The 26439-nt window shown below is 39.2% G+C and overlaps 4 protein-coding genes across 10 annotated transcripts in view; 3 read left to right on the forward strand and 1 right to left on the reverse strand.

The window, feature by feature from the left end:
- Positions 1-335: 335 nt before the first annotated feature.
- On the forward strand, positions 336-8486 carry lcat (lecithin-cholesterol acyltransferase). Of its 2 annotated transcripts, XM_067502669.1 has the most exons (8): positions 336-635; positions 1045-1227; positions 4550-4706; positions 5055-5170; positions 5407-5502; positions 6442-6666; positions 6850-7045; positions 7619-8486. In XM_067502669.1, the coding sequence occupies exons 2-8, from the start codon at positions 1077-1079 to the stop codon at positions 7983-7985; spliced, it is 1308 nt and encodes a 435-aa protein (XP_067358770.1). In that variant the 5' UTR covers positions 336-635; positions 1045-1076; the 3' UTR covers positions 7986-8486. The 2 variants fall into 2 exon arrangements, with proteins under 2 accessions (XP_067358770.1, XP_067358771.1); XM_067502670.1 differs by lacking the exon at positions 1045-1227.
- Positions 8487-8583: 97 nt separating this feature from the next.
- Positions 8584-16497, forward strand: pla2g15 (phospholipase A2, group XV). Its single transcript, XM_067502671.1, has 7 exons — positions 8584-8888; positions 10296-10452; positions 12212-12330; positions 12439-12537; positions 13188-13412; positions 14826-14938; positions 15780-16497. Exons 1-7 carry the CDS (start codon positions 8738-8740, stop codon positions 16179-16181), a joined length of 1266 nt encoding a protein of 421 aa, XP_067358772.1. The 5' UTR covers positions 8584-8737; the 3' UTR covers positions 16182-16497.
- Positions 16498-16715: 218 nt separating this feature from the next.
- Positions 16716-26439, reverse strand: part of usb1 (U6 snRNA biogenesis 1) — a 16120-nt gene continuing 6396 nt past the window's right edge. Inside the window, exons 1-7 of one of the 4 annotated variants that reach the window (XM_067502676.1) lie at positions 20458-21232; positions 19727-19866; positions 19456-19639; positions 19210-19263; positions 18856-18961; positions 18442-18522; positions 16716-18213 (exon numbers count right to left, since the gene is read on the reverse strand). In XM_067502676.1, the coding sequence (XP_067358777.1) occupies positions 18106-18213; positions 18442-18522; positions 18856-18961; positions 19210-19263; positions 19456-19639; positions 19727-19866; positions 20458-20630 (846 nt within the window). In that variant the 5' untranslated portion in view covers positions 20631-21232 and the 3' untranslated portion in view covers positions 16716-18105. Of the gene's footprint in view, positions 18214-18441; positions 18523-18855; positions 18962-19209; positions 19264-19455; positions 19640-19726; positions 19867-20457; positions 21238-26439 lie in introns of those variants that run through there. The other 3 variants (XR_010914289.1, XM_067502678.1, XM_067502677.1) reach the window with 3 other exon arrangements.
- Positions 22102-26439, forward strand: part of znf319b (zinc finger protein 319b) — a 7513-nt gene continuing 3175 nt past the window's right edge. The window contains exons 1-3 of one of the 3 annotated variants that reach the window (XR_010914288.1): positions 22109-22532; positions 23405-23529; positions 23618-25585. Coding sequence is in view for 2 of the 3 variants with exons in the window: in XM_067502667.1 (XP_067358768.1) it covers positions 23525-23529; positions 23618-25466 (1854 nt within the window). In the remaining variant the exon portion in view is untranslated. Of the gene's footprint in view, positions 22533-23404; positions 23530-23617 lie in introns of all 3 variants that reach the window. The other 2 variants (XM_067502667.1, XM_067502668.1) reach the window with 2 other exon arrangements.

The raw sequence follows: 26439 nt of genomic DNA on the forward strand, positions 1-26439 counted from the left end.
TTAATACCAACCCAGCAGGCCTTTGCAGCAGGCCTTTGGTGGCAAGATGAATAGGGCAAGAGCCATGTGATCTCTTTAAAGTGTCTAAGCATGTTCCACATGGTAACTCTCTGTGGTACCCTCACATCCACCTGCTGACTATGTCTCTGTAGCACAGCAGGTGAAGATAGTAAGCATACTGTTGTCAGTATGTTGTTTTAAGCGTTCTCACAGTGGGGTTATGAAACGCTATAATGAACAGATTACGACAGGAAAATCAATTTGCCGGCTGCGCCAATGAAGGCGGCGGCATTGTTCTAACTCTGCACCCATGTTGATAGCAAAGATGACGACGTTTCTAACAAGCTCCCTTCACGTGGACTCTGGCACTTTCAAGTTTGAGACAACGTGAACGTTTTCATCCAATTCTGATCATGCACGGTCAAATTATTGTTGTAATGACTGTTTGACTTTATTGTAATAACCTAGCCTGCGTTACTATTTCAAGTAATTATATTGTTGGCACAAATTGGCTCAAGTTGCGCTAGTTTACGAGTATCCTGAAGGCACCATTTGACTTGAAAGCTCTCACCATCCTGAGTGTCGCGGCTGGACTCTGCTCAGTAACAAGAGAAGTGGACGCTTTGCCCTTTAAAGTAAGTTATCTCAGGCAGTGTTTAACTATACAGTGTAAATGTAGCACATGTTTGAATGAACTTAAACGACACAGTGTCTTAAATTAGTCACTGAAAGCGAATAATTATGCGCGACATTATATAAGACTAGTGCATATTGATTTATATTAGTAAAATGCCCATTATAATGTTTTTATAAAGTAATTATAAAACAGGTTATTTTTGTATATTAATTTATTTCTGTATTTCTCTGAAAAAAAGATGTTTGCTTTTCATCGCTCTTTGGCAATCACGTACTGTGTTGTGTAAATGATGCCTGTGATATGGAGGAATCAATAGGGCAATGTGTCTGTTACCTGTTCCGACACGTTTTAACGTAGGGCACCTAGTATAGACCTAATTTTTTTTACCGGCCCTCTTCCCTTTCTAGCGGTACACAAACTGAGACAAAAGAAAAGAAGCATGGTTTCCTCTGGACGCCTCTGCTTGCTGCTGCTGGTTGTATTTCTGCTAGGGCTTCATCACTCCACAGGTTTCTGGATTGTCAATGTTGTTTTCCCACCCAACGCCAAATCCAGAATACCAAGTAACAGCACTCCACCGCTCATTATCGGTAAGATGAGAAGCTGTTATTTGCTCTTTTTTTTTTAAAGAATCTTTTACTTTTAATTTTAAGAAGCCAGAGTGACATCCCCACAGATATCTGCACACTCACCTTCTACAACCCACTGGGAAAAGTAGCTTTACAACAGTGGGTACAATGTGTCATCTGGTTTGTACTAATTCATTTGAAACTCTTTCGGGGAACATGACCTGAAGAGCAGCACCGACTGTACCTTCACTGTCTTATAAACGCTGGGTCTGGCTGTTTGTGTATGGATGTGTAGGCAATCAGTGACATGTACACTGTACATCTGACGCTGCAGTTTACTATTTGTGTGCTGCTTATCTAGGTTATGCTTAGGTTTTCAAAGCACAAAGGGCCAAGATGTGACTCTGTGGTCATGCTTTGCACTGGCCCTCCACATGTTTACTCTATCTGACCTTATAAAGACCAAGCACATTTGGCCCTTAGCCCATTTTTGGTAAAGACAAAGTCTCCTCTCTGCCCCTAAATCAGGAGTCCTTCGTTTATAATAATAATGTCTTATTAATACTTTGTAATATTCGTGTTTTTGGCTCATTGGAACACTCAGAGCTTTAGCAGTGGTTTCATACACTTGTCCTCATCTTAAGTGGGAATTGTGGGATGGATCTATACTCAGGTGTTTTTACAAATGACATCAATTTGCTAAAGGTTGACTCCAGTCAAAACTTTATCTATTATCCATATCGGTCTATACACGTCAGATGACAAAAATGAAAGTAAACAGGGTGCCACTGGCAATGATTTGTAGTGCCACATTTTTGTAAATAAGAGATTATTAAAATACTTTATATTTTTAATAAATTGGTGAAGAGGTCTAAAAAAAATATGTTTTTACTATGTAGTTTTACTTATATTAGGATTACACTGCAGGACATCTATCCTCCCCTGACATTCTGACTGACTTATTGTTTGCTGTCGAAAGGTCATTGTCCTCATCTGGATACATGCTGTCTAGTGTAGAGAGGCTCCAAGAGGAGGACAGTCAGTGAAGTGCATGGGTTTCAGTGAGACAAAAACATTTTGCTCATGTGCAAATAGATACAAGTTGAAGTGTTATGTTTTTCAATATAGTTAGGAAAACAGATCAAGAAAAGACACTTGCCTTATAAATATCTGTTTCAGTTTCTACAGGAGTAAGTGCCAGTTAGGAGAGATAGACAAATTTTATTAAGTGTACAGTAGGTTAATGAAGAGTTCAGTCTTTTGCATGTTTTGTATATTGGAATTGAGGCTGCACAGTGTGTAGAGTGTGACAGCTTGTTTCACCATGATGAACCCACTGAGCCGAAGAGCTTTGCTTGGGATCTTTTGCTGTGTGGGAAGGAACCACTAGATGACATTCAGTAGACCTGGATAAGGCTAGAATGGTGATTTGTAGACAGAACTTTGAACTTGATATGAGTGTCTACTGGCAGTGAGCTGAACAGTAAACTGACGTGTTCTTTTTAGCTGATCAAAAATGGGAAATTTTGCATTTTGGCTCATTAAAAGAGGTTTCATTCAGTCCCCTTGCTGGAAAAAATTTGATTGTACATGATTTTTGGAAAGTCATACACCCACAGTAAACAGTGCATGTCAGAGCACAAACCAGGGCATGAAGTCCAAGGAATTGTCTGCAGACCTCTGAGATAGAATTGTATCAAGACACAAATCAGGGGAAGGGTACAGAAACAAAAAGGTCTCAATGAGCACAGTGGCCTCCATCACATGTAAATGGAAGAAGTTTCAGACAACAGGACCCTTCCTAGAGCTGGCTGCGCAGCCAAACTGAGCGATCAAGAGGGAAGGGCCTTAGTCAGGGAGGTGACCAAGAACCTGATGGTCACTCTGAAAGAGCTCCAGTGTTTCTCTGTGGAGATAGGAGAACCCTCCAGAAGAAGAACCATCTGTGCAGCACTCAACCAATCAGGCGTGTATGGTAGAGTGGCCAGACAGAAACCACTCCTTAGTAAAAGGCACATGACAGCCCGCATGAAGGACTCTCGGACCATGAGAAACAAAATCGTCTGGTCTGATGAAAGATTGAACTCTTTGGCCTGAATCCCAAGCATCATGTCTGGAGAAAACCAGGCATCTCTCACCGCCTGGCTATTACTATCCCTACAGTAAAGCATGGTGGTGGCAGCATCATGCTGAGGGGATGTTTTTCAGGATCTGGGAGACTAGTCAGGATCGAGGAAAAGATGAATGCAGCAATGCACAGAGAGATCCTTGATAAAAACCTGTTCCACAGCGCTCTGGACATCAGACAGCTCGACGGCTCATCTTACAACAGGACAACAACGCTAAGCACACAGCCAAGAAAACAAAGGACTGGCTACAGGACAACTCTGTGAATGTTCTTGATTGCCCAGCCTGAGCCCAGACTTGAAGCAGACTGAACATCTTTATAGAGATCTTAAAATGACTGTGGACCAACGCTCCGCATCCAGCCTGATGGAGCTTGAGAGGTACTGCAAAGAAGAATGGGAGAAATTGCCCAAAAATAGTTGTGCCAAGCTAGTAGCATCATACTCAAAAAGACTTAAGGCTGTAAGTGGTGATAAAGGTTATTTAACAAAGAATTCGGCAAAGGTGGTGAATACTTATATACATGTGATTTTTTGTTTTTTAATAAATTTGCAACGAGTTCAAACAAACCTCTTTCAGATTGTCATTATAGGTTATTTTATGTAGAATTTTTCAGGAAAATATTGGACTTAATCCATTTTGGAATAAGGCTGTAATATAAAATGTGGAAAAGTTAAGTGCTGTGAATACTTTCTGGATGTGCTTTAAACTGTTAGGTCTGCCAGTAGGGCAATGTAATAGTTGAGAAAAAGATATGACCAGTGCCAGCAGAAGGAGTTGTGTAGGTGTATTTTGAACGCAAAGTTTAGGTGTGCATCAGTGATGACCCCCAGTCTTGGTGGGGACAGCCACTGAGGATCATAAGTTTATGCTGTGTTATGTGGAAAGCCTGGCTGGAAAGACCTGTCTTGGAGAAATTAATGGAAGATGTTTTCCTCTGATCCAAGGAGAGATGAGAGAGAGACAGGCAATGTTTAGAAAGTTTAATATCATAAATACAGATAAACAAATTTCCAAAAGTTAATACGTTTAACCTTTTTTTTTTAAATCTGGGTATAGGAACACAAATTAACTTCAGTGAAATGTAGAACAAGAATATAACAATGTTTTTCTGTGGTGGGTAAACAACTAACATGCAGTATAGTTAGCCTCTCTGTGCTTACCTCGTAATGTGATACACTGATGTATACTGTTAAGTGTGTGTTTGTATGTGCAGTACCAGGGAAGTTGGGGAATCGTCTGGAAGCTAAGATAGACAAGCCGACACTGGTCCACTGGATGTGCTACAAGAGAACTGATCACTGGTTCCCCCTGTGGATTGACCTCAACATGTTCATGCCTATAGGTGTAGACTGCTGGATCGACAACATTAGGTAACACTGACTGTATATCTATTTATTTATTATATCTGTTTTCTCAGTGTCTTTGCTCTCAGTACCTGGTGCTACACATTTGGAAAATATTCAAAAGTTGAATACATATAGTAAATTTTATAGTAAAATTTATGCCATGTTTCCCTGGTGTTCTTCATCATGTTTCCTTTTTTTTGTAGTTTTTGATTTGGTTTTAGATTTTAGCATTGTACATAATCTAAGATGTAACGTTTTGTTGCTTTGAATCTCCCAGTTTGGTCCAAGCGGTCAATGCAGCATTATCAGGGTCAAATTACAGAATGTGTTTGCCCAAGTAGATTGACACAAACATTCATACGTGTGCCCCAGACTTGTTTACAACAGGACGACTCGGCAGTCATCCAACTCACCAGGAGTACAGGTGCGGGTTCCAGGATTTGGACAGACCTATTCCATTGAGTTTCTTGACTATAACAAATTGGCTGGTGAGACAAATACTACTGTACTTGTGGATTTCGTCATTTTTAGCCCTCATTTCTTTGTTGAATTACACCTAAACATCAAAATGATTAATTAAAGCAGTGATACAAAGAAGTTAGTCCAACATACATATAGATCTGGGTTCAGGGTCTAGATTGGATATCTTAATAAAACATCATACATGAACTTGTGTGCTGATAAACAGACTTATAATTATGTAATCTGTTTTTGTTTTTTGAAGGTTATTTTTACACTATGGTGCAACACTTGGTCAACATAGGCTACATTCGAAATGAGACAGTCCGAGGAGCACCATACGATTGGAGATTGGCTCCTAGTACGTAAAATACAACTGCAGCCTTACATACACACTCTCACTTACTGGTGGAATGAACTAGCTTTGGACAGTATATCTAAGGTTTGATATTATGCACATTTTACTGCATGGATCGTGTCTATCTTCAATATTTGAATGAAACAGTTTGGCACTTTGCATGTCCCGTTTCTGAGTGCAGGAATTGTCCAGTAGAAGGCAAAAGGAGTATGTAGATCAATTCAGCTTATCTTTTTGTCTTGTCTTTTTGGAGTGATAATATCCTGGCCATAAATGCACCCAGTTACACTTACATTTAGAAGATAATAAACAAAATATTTAATTATAATATTTGTATTTAAAAATTTTTCATTTTATTTATAAACATAATGATTTATCTCAGCCCGCCCCACAGCTAGAAGGTTGCGTGTTCGCTCCCCTGGGAAAGGCTCCAGGCCCCCCGCAACCCAAATAGGATAAGCGGTTACAGATAATGGATGGATTGATGGATTATTTATTTCAGGGTCCAATTTAATCAGTCCCCCCATTTTTAAAGAATCTACATTATTTTATAGTCATACACCAAGTATTTCATAGTTTTTTTACACAAACATTTTTAAAGGCTCACTAATCAGTATTTGTATATTAAAGCTGCTTTAAAGTTGTAAATTAAACCAAATAATTTTTTAGAAGCAAGGGAATTGCTGTGAACACAACACAAATGTTCCATATGTATTTGCCTATCCAGCATAGACCTAATATGACCTGAAGTGTTTTTAATTCTGTGTATCTGTGACATAATAGGTGAGCCCCATTTCATTTTGGTTTGTCAGCTTCAAAAGTCAGCTTGTAGTTGTTAAAAAAAAAGAAAATGCATTAATACGCTGTATAGACAACAAATATTAAACTAATTTAAACACAGTGCTTCTGACGATAAGAAAAACACTCATGATTATTCAACAGATGAGAATGCAGATTATTTAACAAAGCTGCGGGACCTGGTTGAGGAGATGTATGAAAAATACCAGCATCCAGTTTACCTGTTAGGACACAGCATGGGCTCCCACTATGTCCTCTACTTCCTCAACCACCAGCCTCAGGCCTGGAAGGACAAGTACATCAGGGGCTTCATTTCCTTGGCAGCTCCATGGGGAGGGGCTGTTAAAGTACTCAGAGTCATGGCATCAGGTAATGAAAACCATCTGGATAATAATACAATGAAATAAAATACTATTTACTAGATCTGAACCCTTCAGTGCAACAAACATTTTGTGGAACATTAAAAGCAGAAAAACTAAACAGAGAATCAAGCATGTTCTGCAAAGTTGTACATTTTTACTTCTCATATTTTTAACTTTCTCCTCACTGTAGGTGAAAATGATGGCATTCAGGTGGTTTCCAACATCAAGATCCGCGAAGAGCAGAGAATGACAACAACTAACCCCTGGATGCTGCCATTTGAGGAAGTTTGGCCAAAGGATCATGTGTTCATTTCCACACCAACATTTAACTACACCAACCAAGACTACAAGCGCTTCTTCAGTGACATCAGTTTTGAGGATGGCTGGTAACTAACTTCAATTCACTTTGACACACCTGGGACTATAACCAAGAGTGCAGTAGAGGCTTTTGACCTCCAAGCTCTTACCCCCAACTTTTAAAATATTATTTTTATTAACTTTGAGATGAAATGTCAAATTTTAGCCAACTGTTTTCTAGTTTCACATGCATCAGATGTGGAGTAACATTAATTTTCGTTTTGAGTAGTCCAATATTCAGTCTTTGTTTTAGCTCCATTTTTGGTGTCAACCAGTTCTGAAGAAAAATATCTGGCTCTTTAGCCACAACAGTGTCTGTTGTATGGTTCTGGACAAGTAGTATAGAGGTTTTTCTGATGTTTTTTAACTCAAACCTCTTGCTGCAGCCTTAAAAATTCTCAGTGCCAACCAGAGTGAAACACTAAAAACAAAGCATTAATTTTTGTAATTGTTTTGGTTTTGTGACCGTATCCTCTGACAGCAAATACACAATGTAAATAACATATAAATATTAAAATAATGATTACAACTGCTTTAGAATATTATAATATATAATTGTACCACTCATTTAAATAAAAACCTTGTCCTCTTTTTGGTTCCAGGGACAAGTGGGAAGACACGAAGAACCTTACTGGTGATCTTCATCCACCTGGTGTTGAGGTGTGGTGTATGTATGGTGTGGGGCTCCCAACTCCTGTAACATACATTTACAATGAGGAGTTTCCGAACGTGGACCCAGTGGACTTTGTTTATGCCGATGGGGATAACACGGTGGACAGCCATAGCATGAGTCTTTGCAAACGCTGGGCGGGCCAGCAGGAGAAGCCTGTCCACGTAACAGAGTTTCGGGGCCTACCCCACCTGGACATAGTGTTTAATGAGAAAGTGCTCAACCAAATCCAGCACATTCTGGAGGGAAAGTCAGATGCACCTGAAGAGATTGATGTGAGAAATGGAACTAACTTGTAGACAATGGTATTTAAGAGGTACAATTAGAACCCCCTTATCAAATCTGAATGCTTCCAACTTGCATTATGTGTTTGGTTCTGATCTGTCTATTTATATCTCCTAGCTATTTGAATGTATCACCTTTGTATTTGATGTTGATCATAATGATACACAATAGTGGTAATTATGGTACACATAACTATCACAGTCATTACAAACAGAGATTTTTATGATGAATCCTTTGAAGGCCTAGTTGGTAGATTTCAGTGTATTCAGGCAATTAAATAGCCTATTACATAGACCTGCATCTTTAGTAAAACATTGAAGTATGGTTTGTTTGAGAGCATATTAATTATTACATTATTATTTTAAAGCATACACGAAGTGACAGGTTTTCATATTCAATGGGTAGGTACGTGTGATTGTACCGAATAAATCTATACAGATATTTATACTACCACTTAAACAGGATATGTTTTAAATGAATTTTTCCAACTGTAATAAAGATATCTGGTCACGTGATCAAGTGTGTCATTATCATGATGGGCTTCCGACTACATCTGAAGTCAATTGCTTTTGACTTGTTTGTTGACGATAAACTCTTGTGGTTGATTGCTCTGTTATCTATTGTGGACCTCGTGATCCAACCTTCTTGTTTAACGTCAATGGTTTTGTTGTGGTAAAAATATCACAAGAATTTTACAGCCAGTCAGACCAACTTAACCGGAGACTTACACGCACTATGACCATCTGGCTATGAGACATCGGGATCAATGGCGGGCAGGCACCAGATAGCCGCACTCTCTACGCTGCTCCAAGTCGGTTTGTTTGTGTTGCTTTTGTCGGCTTGGAGCAGCGGGAAACCGCGTGGAAAATGTCTCGGCAACAAGTCCTGTTCGCCCCCAAGACCACCCGTGGTCCTCAGTAAGTGTGTAATACAGTTTCTGCATTATTTTTAATCTTGTTCACCTTAACGTCTGTTGCCACAAAAATTGCGCAACTTGTTGTAACCCCTCAGTCAGCTCTACAGCTAGCAACAGTGGGTGATATTCCAAATTGGCCAAACTCCATTCAAAATGTTCACCGATTTAAGATATCCAACGCTATTGCAATGGCTATGTAAACCTCAAAGTAAAACTCCAAGCTTTTTGTAATTAATTCCTAGTCAGACTTCTAATCGGCTTGCACATATTCACCCATTTTGTATATCATCCAATTAAATTTCAACGTTTGTAAATGTTTGGCCTGTCGGTTTTCTTATCTTCCATCAAAACACTAGCATTAAGCGACTCGTCGTAAAAACGACGTTAAAGAGAGGCAGAATTGGATTTGAAGACATTATCATCGTTTTTGTGTAGCTGCCAACACAGTCTCTCACCGATACCGAAAATGTTGCTAGTCATTGCTTGTCTCTGTGTTTAATTTCGCTTTCAAGCAAAGCGTCCTTACATTGCTATATTATTGAACGGAGTTCTGCTGTTGTTACCAAGCTAACGTTGACATATATTGGTGAGACGTTTCTGAGAGTTATTGTTATTGAGATCTCTTTAGGTAATTGTTATTGAAAGCTTACTGTCTCTTCAGTCCACCGATCATATGACTGAGCCTGATCAGCATTTAATTTTACAACACCACAGCCTTCAAGTCCTTGGGATACTGAGAAAGCCTCTACCTAGAATTTTCTGCATTCTCTCTATTCCTATTAAAAAGTGTTCAACTTTTATGTAACTTAATAAAAATTTAGAATACGAATTATCACATAATGTCAGTTTGAATTTCGGCAACCGATCTTCTTCTTCAAATCCGTTATTGCTCCTGGTTTAGATAAATCTTATCAATCTGGGTCCAGCTACAACCACAGGTGCTGTCTATCTACAAGAATGTGTGATAAGAGTCTGTGTAACTGCTTGATCTCCTGCTGCGGTTAAACAGCCAGTGTGTGTGCACATATTAAAGTGGTCTCATACAAATTCTTAATAGTTCCTATCTTCAGACATTTGCCAAAGATATCTTTCTGCACACAGACTGGGTCAAAAGTGGGTTATTGTGTAGATAAATGTGACTTGTAAATAATTATTACATAACAGCTCACGCCATAGCGTTCCAGTTATACACCTATACATAAAATGGTCTAATTAGTTGCAGTTTTAACATATTTAGAAACATGCTAGTTAAATGAGCTCACATCTTATTACATTATCCATTTTTGTAGTATAGGCAATGCTAATCCTTAAAATAGTTGTTGAACTTTTTAAGTTAACTGTGAAGTAGTGTTTACATTAAAAATGTTGGAGAATGTTGCGTAAAAGTTTCCTAACATTGTTGTTGCAGTCCCTGGGGATCTGGGAAACCAGCTGGAAGCAAAGCTGGATAAACCCAGTGTGGTGCATTACATCTGCTACAAAAAGACTGACACCTTCTTCACTCTGTGGCTCAACCTGGAACTGCTGGTCCCTGTAGCCATAGACTGCTGGATTGACAACATAAGGTACTGTACTCGAAAAGATGTACATGTTCTTATTAGATGACCCATTTGACACTAAACCAAAGCACGGACATTTGTATTACTCACATAGTTGTACTACCCTGGGAGGTTATCATGATAACAACCCTTTTATCTGTGGTTGTAATAATCTCGGGGTTAAAAGTAGGAATATATTAATATTGTGCTTTATTGCCACATCTTGGGGGTCCCCATCTAGAGGCCACTCCCTCTGCAGCAACTCATCTCCCTATTCTTAGGAAAGAGAAGGGTTGTTGGGTTTATGCAAAAGTAAAGTTTTTCTGAACATGAATTGATGCCATTTTTTTTACCTTTCTTTTTTTTGGTTGTTTTTAAATTTTTGTTTTTTGCACAATTTCTTTTTTTTAATTCATGTAAGTAAACAGGTTAAATGTTTACCCATTGCTGTGTTTATGGTGGAACATTATAATATTTGCTAAAGCACAACATGGCTCAAATTTCAAAAGAACATGAGAGAAACTTAGTTATGTTTATAATAAATATATATATATATGTATATATATATATATATATATATATATATATATATATATATATATATATATATATATATATGTATATGTATATGTGTATATATATATATATATATATATATATATATATATATATATGTATATGTATATGTATGTATATGTATATGTATATATATATATATATGTATGTATATATATATATATATATATATATATATATATATATATATATATATATATATGTATATGTGTGTATATGTGTGTATGTATATATATATATATGTATATATATATGTGTGTGTGTGTGTGTATATATATATATATATGTGTGTGTGTGTGTATATATATATATATGTGTGTGTGTGTGTGTGTATGTATATATGTATATGTGTATATATATGTGTGTGTGTGTGTATATGTGTATATATATGTGTGTGTGTGTATATGTATATATGTATATGTGTATATATATGTGTGTGTGTGTGTGTGTGTATGTATGTATGTACGTACGTACCTGCTGGGACGCAGCATGGGCTCCCACTATGTACTCCAGGTATGTGTATGTATATATATGTATGTGTGTAACCCCTCAGCACATCTCTATAGAGCAGCAATTATGAACTTATTCCCTTCATAGGTTAGGAGTGTTTTATTTCCTATGAAATAGTTCTATGGTCTTGCTTTAAAGGCTTTTTGTTACCTCTATATCAACTTCAGAGATCTGGAAAATCAAGTGTAAGAATAACAGCAATCAACTGGACCAACTCACTTCTCCAAACAAAGCACTGTTCTAAGCCAGATATATAAAATTACTAGAACCTAAACATGATAAACGACAGTACAAATACATGGGTGAGACATGTATGTTGTACATGTTAAAGTCAATCTAGCTAGGGCACTATTAAGGTTAAACAATTATTGTGAAAGTACATGAAAATATTGTGATGAAGAGAAGTAACATTTAGAGTTTTCATTTATAAAATAAATAACAATGATCCCCATTAGAAATTATGCTCTTTTAGAAACCAACTTTAATCCAGTGCAAGTCCTTATTTATAAATTGCTGTGAAAAGCCAGACATTTGTTCTCATATCTGCAGCTCTAAAATCAGAGTTAGAGAAGTTGTTGTCCAACATAGCATCAGGGACTTAAAACAGGAAGTGTCGTGAGTTGTATTTTAGTGTGTGGTCACCACTGATGCAGAACTAACACTAATCTAATACTCCTTGTGGTAATTTGTTTATGTGCAGGTTGATCTACAACAGCACCACACACACCACCTTGTCCCCACCTGGTGTGGAGATCCGTGTTCCAGGGTTTGGGTACACTTATCCTCTGGAGTATCTGGACCCCAGCAAACACAGTGTTGGTGAGTCGAAGGCGCAAAATCAAACAGTTAAAACCGCCTCAAAAAATAATGTCCTTATTGTTTTTGTTACAAAATTTTATAACTTAGAATGTGTTTTTTTTCTTCTAGGCATGTATTTCTTTACCATAGTGCAGTCACTGGTAGACTCGGGCTATACCAGAGATATCGACATCAAAGGGGCTCCGTATGACTGGAGGAAAGCTCCTAGTAAGCAAACACGCATGCACACAAATATATTTAGCCCTGATTAACACCCACCTCCCCTACTCGTAAAACGCATAATTCAGTGATCAGACACCCCCTCACAGGACTTGACTTGTTTGTTTAGCTGCTCCACACAAAGACAGAAGAGAAGCTGTGTGTTTCAGTGTGAATATGGGTGTGTGTCAAAGCAGCTAGCGTTTTCACAGCATGTGACAGTATGTGTTATCGGTGCCATGTGATGCAATTCTGTTTATCACTTACAGTGTACACATGGAAAAAGTTATCACAACCTTTCATAATGAACAAACTTTTAGGGGATTTTAGACACTGCTGATGACTTTGTATATATTAAAATGAAAAAGATTAAATATTAATAAAGTTTATTAATTTATCCTACTAGTTCTTCTTTAGGTTTTTACTTGAAAGGAGTACTTCCTGACAGTGAATTTAGTGAATGGGGGAGAGAATTTTGTTTGAGAAATGTTTCTCATCAGGACAATGCTTTTTAGTTAGCTCAAACCTGGGAATAGTTGTCTGTTAAGTCTTGAAAGTGCTCCAGGCTAATATTGGAGATGCAGCGAATATCTCATTGGGGACACTGAGGGGAAATTTGTTTACTCATCTTTGCTGTTTTTCTTTGTTCCTTTTCCCAGATGAGCATAAAGAGTATTTCCTGGCACTGCAGCACATGATTGAAGAGATGGCAGAGAAGGCTGGTGAGCGTGTGGTGCTCATTGCTCACAGTATGGGCAACGTTTACACATTGTACTTCCTCAATCAGCAGCCGCAGGCCTGGAAAGACCGATACATAAAAGCTTTCATCGCTATAGGACCCCCGTGGGCTGGGGTTGCCAAGACCCTCCGAGTGGTCATCTCAGGTAATAATGGAACCAGTATTATGAAAACAATACCAGTTTGACTATGACTTGGGTTTCATTTTTTTTGTTGTGCTGTCAACTTTGCAAAGTCTTTATTGCATTACTATATGTAGTACCATGAAATGAGTACCAGAGAAAGTAGAAAGCAAAATACACACACTAATGTTCATAAACCCCTCATGCTTGTTATCCCCCCAACCCCACCCACACCCAGTATTCACTCATTAATGGCCACACGCTATAAAAAATATTTTTAATAGTGTACTCCTGCCCCACAAGCTTATGGCACAAAGTTGTCTTCTAGTCATCACATCTGTACAGAAAATTGTCGAAATGTTGGCTGCAAAATGTAGAAAAATACAACATATTTTCTTAATATTTTAATAAATTCTCACGTGTACATTTACTGGTATAGAATAATTCCTTTGTAGGGACATTTATTGCTTTTACATTGGGTAATTTCTTCCTCCCACAAGAAAACACAGAATATTAGCAATTGGTAAATAGGTGTAAGAAAATTAGGAAACAATGCTCCATTGTTGGGTGTACAATGGAGCACAGAAATCTCTGTGTATCCAACAGAATACATTTGGTGTAAATCTACTCACATCACTATTTGAAGCAGCTGGAGATTTCTTGATACAGGTAATTATATCACTAGTGCTAACGATAAAACAAATTTAAATCTATGTGAGCATAATTGAATAAGACCTCTATATGGAGTAGAGGTTAGACTGGGTTTTGTACTGCTACAGGGAGTTGATTGCTTTTGATTGGACCAATGCTAGAAATGTTCCTGGTTACAGTCTTTACAAAGTAAGACATTTCACATTTTAGTGTTGCAAGCTGTGTTGGTTAATGTCTTGAAACCACAAGCTTACAGAACAGATTCAGAGTTAACAATTATTTACAATCAATCCAGATGTTTTATCTTTGAAGCCCTCAAAATCTTTGTCAGCCCATAAAGCAGAAAATCAGTTGATATCAATAGAGACAACTTGTGTAACATCTTCTAAATCCGCAATAACTGCTGGAATTCATCTTTTGTTCCTCTACTACATTATTTTATAGCTGCTCTAACCAAATTGCTAAAAGGGCAGCTACATCACATCCTGTGTGCTGGTAAATGTTTGTGTAACACTGATATTCAAGCTTACACAATACTGTTCATTATGTCAGGCTGTATTTTTTGTTTAGGTGCAGTGTAGAAAAATATTTGGACAGTTTTTCTACTAAATTAAAGTGCCTGTCTTCTGTTTAATTTGAGCATGTTCAGTCAATACTGAAAGCTGTGTCACGTTTAGCACGAGTAGTGTTTTTGAACAGCCACACAGTGAAACTTTCCACAGGATCCCGATCTGGAAATGGCTCAGTTTCACTTCTCTGCCACTGGTTTCTTTTCTCTGTTTGCAGGTGATAATGATCACATCCCAGTGATCAGCCCGTTGAAGATGCGCTCCCAGCAACGTTCTGCTGTCTCCACTACCTGGCTGTTCCCCTATGTCCATTCTTGGCCCAAAGATAAGGTCATATGTTTGTACATTTGTATTAATTATTGGGTTTCCTGACAGCAAGTAAATGTCTTTCCATCTGCTTTTCCTTTGCATGCTTAGGTAAATTAAGTTTTCGTCTTTGTCTTTTTTAAAATGTATTATTATTATTTTTTTTATCGTGCTTCTTTCTTGGCTTTTGGAGAGGTAGGTATTGGTTTTTGGTGACCCCTTTGTAGCGTTTTATGGCGTGTCTAAATATAAATGTTTTAATCACATTTTCTCTCAAGCAGCTCAGTGCTTTCCCCGAATGTCTCCTGCTATCTACACTACACTACACTATCCCTCCTCTTCTGGTTAGGTTTTTTGTTTTTTTGCAGCTGGTAAACTCACTGTCTTTTTTCCACCTTTAACTGGCACCTTTTTACTATAAAAAAGTTGAAGCAGCCACTACAAGCTACCTGTCTAGCAGAAAACAGTGAAGAAAGTAAGCGTCTCAGCAAAAAGAAGCTGAGGAGATACTTTTCTCATGTGTTGTAGATACTAAAACTAGAGCTAGAAGAAGAAAAACTATTGGACATGCCTTAGTCAAGTAGACACTCAAATGAAGGCCAAATGCAACTCTTTGCTGGCATGTTAGCCTAAATATCTTATGGCATAGAACTGCTCCAAAGTTTTTAAAAACCTTATAGTTGATGAAGAGATATTAAGCAAGTCTCTCCACAACAAATCTAAAAGAAATTAGGTTGCTTCTTTTATTAGACTGATAACATTTAGCTATTTACTAATTATCACAATTTATCACAAATGTAATTAAGTATCTTACATAATGCTGGCATGTGGTAAAAGTAACTAAATCAATCCCTTTCACCTTTAGGTCCTGGTGCAAACACCCACCACCAACTACACTGTGCTAGACTACCAACGGCTCTTCTCGGATCTGGGTTTTGAGGATGGCTGGCTGATGAGGCAAGACACAGAACCACTGGTGTTCGACCTCACGCCCCCCGGCGTGGCCGTACACTGCTTATACGGCACTGGAACAAAGACCCCTGAGTCCTTCCGGTACTCTGACAAGTTCCCTGATGTGGAGCCCGAAGTTTTGTACGGCGAAGGAGACGGGACTGTAAACCTTCGAAGTGCCATCCAGTGTGGGCAGTGGGCAGGGAAGCAGAAACAGCCTGTGACATTAAAAGAACTTCCTGGGAGTGAACATGTGAACTTGTTGTTGAATGCCACAACTGTGGCTTACATCAAATCTGTGCTGTTTTCCCCCTAATGCTGGCAAGACGGACAGGGACTGACTCATCTCGCCTGTCTCTCGAAACACTGACTATCAACATCTTTCTCTGTACATGCCACAATGTTCAAGAAAAAGTATTGACTTTTTGTAGTATAATTAATGTTTTAAATTAATTTTATAACTGTAATTCTAAAACATGATATTGTGAGACTTCTGTATTGGTCTCAGATTTGAAAGAAACCTATGGAATCTAGGTTCTGATAAATGTATGTAGCCTAAGAGTCAAAAACCAGGGATATACTATATGTGCCACTTTCTGAGTTATTCATTAAAGTTAGATCTTGTAACATTGTTTTGGAAGAGATTCCTGACCTCCTTTTTCTCTGATGTTAGGCTGTATGGCACGTTTTATTGTTTCTTAGTACAACAGGTTACATTTTTCAGTTCTGTGTATATTTAAATAATTTAGCAAACTTGAGCAGATATTTACTAAGTGCTTTTTGTTTGTCTCTGTTGTCAACTGATCCTTTTCTTTATTGGTCCATGTTTCACTAGTTGTGTGTTGATGGACTGGAACAATACCTTGGATGTTTATTGTAGGGATTCTGACAATATTCAAAGGCCAAATTCGTTTTTTTTGTTTTTTTTAAAGCTTAAAAAAAACAAACAAATGACTTTCTTCTCACAAGCTTCAAAATCCAATGAGTGTAATGGACTCTTTTAACTTAACAGTAAAGTATTTTTTTTAAATCTAAGTAAATGGACTTTGTTCCTTGTATCAAATTGGAGCTTTGATCCTCATTTGTATGAATTTAAACACCTTTCATTTAATTTTTTAAATTATAAAATTTTTTGTTTATTTCCAAAAAGTAAACTGCTTTCTATTAGATTTTTGATATATTTTTTCAAGGTTTGATGCGAAAAAGCTGCCTAACAGGCTGAATTTAGACAGGTAGAAATGAAATCTTTTCTTGGATATTTAGCCTGACCCCTTGCCGTTGGGGAAATACAGTCAGTCTGTGTGACCTGGATCATTTTACTGTGCCATTCAGCCTTCACCTGACTAAGATGCTATACTTCATCATATATATCATATATAGATCATATATATCTTGTGATCTGTCATACATGTGTCATAAACATGTTGCCTTCTACAAAGTAAAACATTTCTAATATTACATTCTGCCATTGACTTTTCTTTGTGGACTACATCCCTTACATTAACTTTTCACCTTGTTTTAAAATGTGCTTGTTCTGACACTGTTTTTACAGCTTTAACAGAACTGATTAAGTCTGGGTTGACTGTTGTGCATGAGAAAGAGCAGTTGTCCACCAATCCTTGAGTTGCTGGTTCAATCCCTTGCTCCTCCGGTCACATGTCGAAGTGTCCTTAAGCACGTAAGACACTGAACACCAACTTAGTTGCTCCCGGTTGGTGTGTGATTGCGAGTATGAACGGGTGATTGAGAAGCAGTGTAAAGCACTTTGAGTGCCAATAGGTAGAAAAGCACTGTATAAGTGCCGACAATTTACAATTGTCAACTTTGTTTTACCAAGGCTTAGAAATGTCGCCACATTTAATGTGCAGCTTCTCACACATGCATCACAATAAACTAAAAGCTTGTTTGAGTGACACAGACTTTTTAGATCTGCAAATGCAGCTTACAGTTTTTACAAAAAAGTATTAAAATTAGTAGCAACTTTATTTAAATACAATACAATAGTGTAGAAAATTACAGTGCCATTTAAATTCCCTGCCACTTAGCTTTATTTGTTTTTGTTAGGACATAGCCATGTGTCTGTCAGCATATATTAAAAGGACATTACCATAGGTATGTGATGGCGACAGCTAAGAGCTTTTTTTAATATTTACATTCAACTAATTCTTATTGAATCAGACTCTTCCTGCCATTTTGCATTGTGGCTTAGGATGAGACAGAGATTTCAGTCATGTCAGGTTTCACTGCTTGAGAGGGAAGCCGAAGGTCTTGTTTCCTGTTCTGCAGCGCAGCTCCACACAGTCTAACCTCAGCACAAATGGTCCTTCTTCATGCTCCTCAACCAAGCACTTAAAATAATGATTAAAAACACCAAGCACAAATGAATAAGCTAATTCTTGTTAATATACTGCTTGATCCATCAGTCTGTCTCTAAACAAACTTAGACACCTAAAAATGAACCGACATTTAATACTGTATGTCTGGTCATTACCTTTGGATTTAGAAATTGGGAGGAACAGTAACATTTTTTTTTTTAATAAAACAATTATGTTAGTGTTGACAAGATGTCTCAGTACCTGCATCTCTTGAATGCATTCTTCCATCTGGGCCGTCTGGTCTCCAACACACCAGGCCAAACTCACATGGAAAGATGGATCCTAGAGGGCACATCATTATGGAGTACAGTAATTATAAAAGTTGGAGAATGTGTGATACCATTCATCCTCCTATTGCAACCATAGTGTGAAAATTAAAAATTAGTGAAGTCGCCCTTAAATAATAATTTTAAATCATTACAGATAATCATTTCCTCTCTAAATTCTACTAAGCACTGTGATTGGTATTTTATTGTAAAACAAACACCCTATTTGCTTAATTAAAAATTAAGTCTTACTACTACATCTCTCCTTTAACAAAGGTATAAACATACCCATTAACAGACAAAAACAAAAGAGAGCCCATAAGATAAAATCTATTTGTTAATCAGTAACCTTGTAGAAAGTAGCCAGGCGAAACTCTGTCATCGTTCTGTCCACAACTTGGACCAGGTCTAATAACTGAGCGTGTCCAGTACACACTTCCATACCCAAAAATGTCCTGCAGCAAACCGACAGAAACACATACAAGCCATAAGCCATGGTGAAGAACTTCTCCAGGCTGATTTAAAACAGAAGCATTACCATAGCCAGACATACCCATAAATAGCTCAAAATTCAACAACTTTTTGGAGATAAAAACCACTGATTCATCTGTGCCACGCTGACAATGTATAGTTACATTAATTTGGTGGTTGAAAGCGTCATCTATTCTGACTATGAGGGAGAATTTAGAAGGGTGGACGGTACCTTGTTTTCTCAGCATTACAATAAACCTTCAGTTTCCCAGCTGAGCACACAAACCTGGCAACAGGAGAAACTGACAATGAAAATTCTTGTACTGTGGTAGCATGCGTAATATTCCATTGCTTTGTTATACTGCATTCACTGCAATAACTGCAGTGTATAAATGGCAAACTCTAATGTAAAGAGGAAATATATTTTAGTAATAGCCAATTTCCCTGCCAAACTTCCTATTTGAAGATAATTTAAAACCTTTTGATGTGTGCCACTCCAGACTTGAGGCTTTGTGTAAATGGCTGAATCCAGTGGTGTCTCAGCACTACCGTCTGGGACAGGCTGAGGTGGAACTCCTCTTGTGGGGTCAGAACCACATCACAAGTCCCTGCGGCTGAGAGTAGCTCCTCAAGCAACTCCTTGAACTCGTCCGAAGGATGGTCTAATGTGGAGAGGAAGCAGAGAGACACCAATTATGAGCAATCAGGATGAGACTTTAGCAGGCGACTACAGTTTGTACAAGTCTTACATGCCAAATACACGTAGGTGGCCCAGTTTCCTCTCTCATGTTTGAACGAGCGGATGCGTCCACCATGAAGAGAGCTGTCTTCAGTCTCCGGGTCCACTTCATCTGGAAACATGGCCAACAGGCAACCAGGGAGAGGCAGCCTGCAGAACACACAGCAATGTTAGTGATTCAAGTTATTTAATATGTCTTAATCTTCACTGAAACACTTATTTTTAATATGTCTAATACAATACAATAAAGAAACCTACATCAGTTTGCTTTTTCATCGAGGGCCATTACCAGAAGTTAAAACAGATGTTAATGGGCATCTGACAAACAGTTTTATGAAGTGATCTTGATCATTTGGCAAAATTTGAGGAAAATCAAATGAGATATTACCATTTCTGTAAAATGTGTAATGTTAAATTCTCATAATTTAAGTTAATAAGTATAATTTGCCTTGAATACATTACATTTCTATAGAACTGATTACTGACATCATAAACACAATCGCAATGAACTCATACAGAATAAACTGGAGTTACTTTTTTGCTGTTTAGCTGTATTTTTAACTGAAAAGTTTGTGAGTGATTCTCTGAATTACCCCTGACACAATCCGTGGATTTACCTACTAAAACTAGCTGAGTAAGCTAAGGAACGAATTCACTTTCTCAGCACTATACACTAGTGTTCAGGTTGTTTCTGCCAACGCAGCCTGAAGAAAGTCACCATATACCTCTGGTCAGACACACCTTGTTTTAGTAACCTGTTCCTCAGTTTTGGGTTTCTTCCTCACTGGGCAGCAACTGTAACTACCATCTTCTTTTTGGCACTTTCGAGAGCAACTCTTGTTTTTACTCGTCGCTGGCGCTGCAACGCCGGTCTCACTTTCGTCCTCTGAACTGCTGCTGTAGCCAACCAACATCCTGGACCAAGCAGTGCGTCAGGAATAGTCCAACATTACTTCTAGACATATATTTTGTAAAGAATGATGTGAATTACAGTGGTCATTTAAACAGCATTGGAAACTGATGTACGTTCAGCTACTAAATCTATTTTCCAGCTGCTTTACACGATCACCCAGGTACATCTTCCCCAGTCCAGCGTTTCCGCAGTAAACATCCTGTTGTGATGATAATTTAGGTCCCAGTGAAACTCAGACTCTAACGTCAAGTTCCCCCCGTATGTACCCAGATGGCTTCTTAATTAGTTTAAATCTATTTATGTCATGGCAGCATATAAAATACCTGACAGGTCGAACTAAAACAACATACAAGATGTCATTGTAGAGGCGATCTTACTCGTATCCGGTTGTCCAATAATTATCTACTCCAGAGATCGTTGTATGATGAACACTGAACATTTATTATATTCCACGTTTCTCAACATAGCCGATAACGGACTAATTGTACAAACACGTTCACAAATCAATTCCATCAAACAAGTTTCCAAAAGTGATTCCAAAATCCACAGATCACGGTAAGAAACCACGGCTGCACACTGAACCTTTCACTTCTACCTTGCTGCGATTCCCACTACCTTGTACTCAGTTCCTTTGCTCTAGTTACTGTATCTCTTGTTATCCACGTCTGTTCCTATCAATAGCAGACCTGAGCTTTCGTAACCAACAACTGATTAAACAAACTTAAAAGGCAGCCATGCGATGTCATAGATGACATCATCAGTACGCTTTTACATACACTTCTTAATCTGACTAACCTTACAATACACAACATGAACAAAAACAGAGGAAACTCTGGCCGAATCATACAGTCATTATGACTGTACTGGCTCATGAGCAATCTAATCCAAATTTAACAGTTAGATGCAACTTTTTTCTTTCCCAATTTTTAATTTTGTCATTTTGCTGACTTTAATTCTGAAATATAATTCTGTAATAGCTTCTAAATGTTTGTCAGCAACTTTAGGTATTGAATCGGGTAAATCGTTGGACAGACAAAATGCTGCATTTGAAATATTTAACATACTTTGTAGTCTGCAATTTAGGCGTTTGGGTGTCCCTTTCCTTTTTACGTTGCTACCTAAAGAAACAAAGAAGTAGATTTGTTAGCAAAACGTAGGCTGAGGGTAACACATAAATTAAGAATTGTGTGTGCAAACTTTGGCAAGAACACTGTGACATCTTTGCAACACAAAAAAGCAGGTAGGCTTAAGTAGAACATGGGGCAGCAAGTGGCACAAAGAGCGTCTTTGAGTAAGACAAGGTGAACAAGCAGTTACTGCAAAGTAGAAGCAAGTATCCTACTGTGTACACCTGCAACAGCTGAGTATGTACTGCTGGGTTGCAACATGCATGAGGGCCAAAAAATAAATATTAGAAATAAATAAAAGCAAACGTGACACTAGGAATCTTACTAGGAAAAGAAACAGGGATAGATCAGTTGATTAGTTGTGTGACCATTGGGTGGCGGTAATGCACCTGTTAACTAATTTGTTATCCGCCATTAAAACCCAAAGAAGAAGAAGAAAAAGAAGAAGGTAGGGGGCTCACAAGCTAGCCGTTAGCTAGCTAGCTAGCAATTTAGAACAAAATGCAAATCCTTTTGCTAGCCCAGAAGATGCTCTAGGGTTCCCATGAATGCATTTGTGTTACGAGAGCGTTTATGGGACGATTCGGGAAATCATTTTAATGACCCGCAAATCCCGACATTTTTTGGCCCCCGGAGCACCAGTCCTCGAACAACAGAGCATCCGAGTGCCGTTTGCGGATGTAAGGAGAGGACCCAACATCATTTGGGGACTAGCTAAGCTGCGATAAACTGACATTTTTTGGGGAACACTCACAAGGTTTTACCGGACGCACCAGGTATGTAAAAGCGGACGCTCTCGTAGCTGTTTACATGATTTACCGCTGTGCTTGCTATCCGGCATTGTTTTCCCCTGGATAGCCCGCTAACGTACAGCTCACAGCTCTTTCATGCGCCCCTGTAGCTGCTAGTAACTGGCTAAGCTACCTAGCTAATCTATCCTGGTAGCGGTGATCTTTGCCTGGAGACGAAAAACGTTATGATGCGCAGACGCTGCTTTCCAGTCTTTTTTTTTTTCCCGCGAATCCTTGAGCATTTTGCATGGACAGGGTCGGAACTACACAACATAAAATAAAGACCTGTTTCCTTTGCGTTATATGCCTTAACGTTCATCGTTCTGTACAAGTGTAACGTTATATGTTAATGAGTGCTGATTTGCTGTGTGTTTCTGAATTCATATATGTTGCATGTCCTCAAGTAGTCCATTGTTTACAATTTATTAAATCGATATGCTTCAGGTAGTGTCAGCATTCGGTACACATCATGTTGAGGTTTTGCACATCGGTGTTAATATCACTTTATAATTTCAGTAAATGAAAGGTGTTGAGACATTGTGACCTGTGTTCAATCTTTGGTGGTAATTGCTCATTCAGCAGTGATGAACATGCTTCTCTGTTGGGGCCTTTTGCATGCAACTGTTGCAAACCTGAAATTGCATCATGTTTTAAATTACTACATAATTATTACTACATCTACAAACATTCAAAATGAACTTCTGTGACTAACTGCTAAAGCTGAAGTAGATCTCTGAAACCATTTTGGATTTGTATTACAAAGAATTCCTAGGTAATTTGCTTTCAATAAAAGTAGGTTATGTTACCTCTATTTACACATTGATATTTTGATTTATTTTGTTGCTATTTTAATACAGTAACACCTGAAGGTTCTTAGATCTCCAAACAAGTCTGATCCTCACACAGCTGTTCATCAAATCCTTGTCACGGCCCCTTAACCAAGAATCCTTTCCAGTTTTTCAGTGCTACTTGCTGAAATGGAGTGAGTTGTCTTTTTTATTATTATGTTTTTTAACAAGCTCTGATAATTAGGTCATTATATAAATAAGTTTCTCTCTTTCTTACTGTAGTTGGGCCACACCAGCTGCCAAACTGAATCCCTACACCCGAACCCGCATGACAGAGGCCTGGCAGCAGCATACTGTCGCTCCACCTCCAGTCGTCCACACTATCCCTCCCGGAGCTGAGAACGCATTGGGTTGTGCCGTGTATGGTATTGTACTGCAGCCAGATGCTACATCTCTACAGCAGCAACAACAGACGCATGGGCAGCATAGCCAGCAACACAGTGGAGGTCCGCAGCATAGTGGCGGGCAACACAGTCAGCACCCTGCCCAGGCCCAGCAGACCTCCCTGCAGGTGGGGACAGAAGGAGGACATAAGTGTGGAGCCTGTGGACATGATATCTCCCACTTGGCCAACCCACATGAGCATCAGTGCATGGTGAGTCAGGACAGGTCATTCCAATGCACCCAGTGCATGAAGATTTTTCATCAGGCAACAGACTTATTAGAGCACCAGTGTGTTCAGGTGGAGCAGAAGCCATTTGTATGTGGAGTGTGTAAGATGGGCTTCTCACTTCTCACCTCTCTAGCCCAGCACCACACATCACACAACAGCACCAACCCAATGAAATGTTCAATATGTGAAAAAACCTACCGTCCGGGTTCTTCTGGTAGCACCACACCAAACTCAAACAATCCCCAGCAGCCCAACAGTGATGGGGCGTCAGCCAGCAGCAGCTCATCCATTCTACCTTTTCCCTCTGCCAGAGACCGACCATACAAATGCTCTGTTTGCCAGAAAGGCTTCAAACACCTGTCAGAACTCACACGGCATGAGAGGGTGCACACGGGAGAGAAACCCTTCAAATGTGACACATGTGACAAAGCTTTCAGCCAGTCGTCACACCTACAGCACCATCAGCGAACGCACAGCAATGAGCGTCCTTTCAAGTGTGCTGTTTGTGAAAAGAGTTTCAAGCACCGCTCCCACCTCGTACGCCACATGTACGTGCACTCGGGTGAGCACTTGTTCAAATGCAACCTATGTGAGCTGCACTTCAAGGAGTCGTCTGAGCTCCTTCATCACCCTTGCCACCCACAGGGTTCCCGCCCATTTCGCTGTGCCACATGTGGGAAAGGTTTCAAGCGACCGTCTGACCTTCGCCAACATGAGCGCACGCACTCTGAGGAGCGCCCCTACCACTGTGATGAGTGTCAGATGAGCTTCAAACAGCAGTATGCACTGGTGCGCCATAGACGCACACACATGGACCCTACTGACCGCCCGTTCAAATGCAATCTGTGTGACAAGGGCTTCATGCAGCCTTCTCACCTCCTCTACCACCAGCACGTCCATGGCATGGACAACTTGTTCAAGTGCGCCTCATGCCAAAAAGAGTTCAACCAGTCAGGAGAGCTGCTCAGACATAAGTGTGGCGAGTCATCCAACACATCGCCCGACAAGCCGTACAAGTGTGACATTTGCGGCAAGGGCTACAAGAAGAGTTCCACATTGCAGCGGCATCAGAACTCTCACTGTCAGGAGAAGCCCCTTAAATGCTCGCTCTGTGATCGCCGCTTCCTGTCCTCTTCGGAATTTGTCCAGCACCGCTGCGATCCATCGCGGGAAAGGCCACTAAAGTGCCCCGACTGTGAGAAACGTTTTAAATACTCATCAGATCTGAACCGACACAGGCGTGTGCACACAGGGGAGAAACCGTACAAATGCGATCACTGTAACAAGGGCTTCAAACAGCGTGAGCACCTCACCAAACACCAAAGCACACACTCCAGAGAGGGCCAGTTCAAGTGTGTTTGGTGTGGGGAGCGGTTCAGTGACTTGGGCTCTTTGCAGGATCACACGGTGCAGCACACAGCCGATGGAGGGGGTTACCCTGTTTCCCAGTGCATTTAAATCTTTGCAGACTTTTTGTTTTGCTGAAGAGACAGTTCCCGCAACTCCTTGTCCTTGTGTCTATCATTTATAGGCTATTTATTCAGCCTAACGTTCACCATGTTTGCAGAACAGTCCAGGTTATTATTACATTATTATATTCTATCTCACTAGTGCTACATCTGTTTTTTTGCTGTATTTCTAGCCGAACAATATTCCAAACATGGCATTCCTTGAAATCCTGACAAGGACTTGCTCTCTTTCTTCTTAACCCCATGCTGACACAGTTGATAGCAGTACAAAAAAAACCCCCAAAACCACTAAACTCCCATCAGTCATGGTCACTGCCAACCACCTCCAACTCTTGCTGAAGGAAACAGGTGCTAAAGGCTGATCTGGTCTTTACCTAGACTGGCCAGAAACGTTGCATGAGTATCTAATGTAGGAGCATCATTCCCTTGTCTGGTTTTAAATCCTCTGCCCCCTCATAATTTTCTTCTCCCTTTTTTTTTTTTTTCTTCCTCCATACCCTATTGCAGTTTAATATCAAAATACCTAAAGTGTGACTTACCCCTTGGACACAAGCACTTACATGAATTTGCCTTTGGACAGGTACAGTAACAGTAAATTGGCTCTCTTTGTTTGTCCCAACCCTGCTGCTTCCATATTCTTCTGTACTTCTTTATGTATGTGAAGGGAAGCATTAATGGAGTATTTTGTCAATTTATTGATGTATATTGAAATAATTCGGATAATCAAAGACTATGTGTCGGCCGTTATATTTATGACTATTACGACTTCTACCGAAACATCAGCATCACCAATGTCTGCAGACGCATCTGCAGTCTACACTGTGAGCATTTCACTCTCATAGGCGACTAAAAAAATAAAGCATGTGAAGGCACAAAATTATTTAGGGTTATCTATGTCTGTGACTCAACTGGGTGCATTTTATTGGCACTTAGAGAGCAGTGAGTGAGGTTAGTGGAGCTGA

Source organism: Channa argus, chromosome 4 (genome assembly GCF_033026475.1).
Source record: "Channa argus isolate prfri chromosome 4, Channa argus male v1.0, whole genome shotgun sequence".
Lineage (NCBI taxonomy): Eukaryota > Metazoa > Chordata > Actinopteri > Anabantiformes > Channidae > Channa > Channa argus.

Bases quoted from the DNA above. Each gene is read 5' to 3' on its own strand.
- pla2g15 (XM_067502671.1), top strand. From the start codon at position 8,738: ATGGCGGGCAGGCACCAGATAGCCGCACTCTCTACGCTGCTCCAAGTC. The intron at 10,453-12,211 runs GTACTGTACTCG...GTTTATGTGCAG, and splicing joins TGCTGGATTGACAACATAAG to GTTGATCTACAACAGCACCA. The intron at 12,331-12,438 runs GTGAGTCGAAGG...TTTTTCTTCTAG, and splicing joins CCCCAGCAAACACAGTGTTG to GCATGTATTTCTTTACCATA.
- lcat (XM_067502669.1), top strand. From the start codon at position 1,077: ATGGTTTCCTCTGGACGCCTCTGCTTGCTGCTGCTGGTTGTATTTCTG. The intron at 1,228-4,549 runs GTAAGATGAGAA...TTGTATGTGCAG, and splicing joins CACTCCACCGCTCATTATCG to TACCAGGGAAGTTGGGGAAT. The intron at 5,503-6,441 runs GTACGTAAAATA...ATTATTCAACAG, and splicing joins CGATTGGAGATTGGCTCCTA to ATGAGAATGCAGATTATTTA.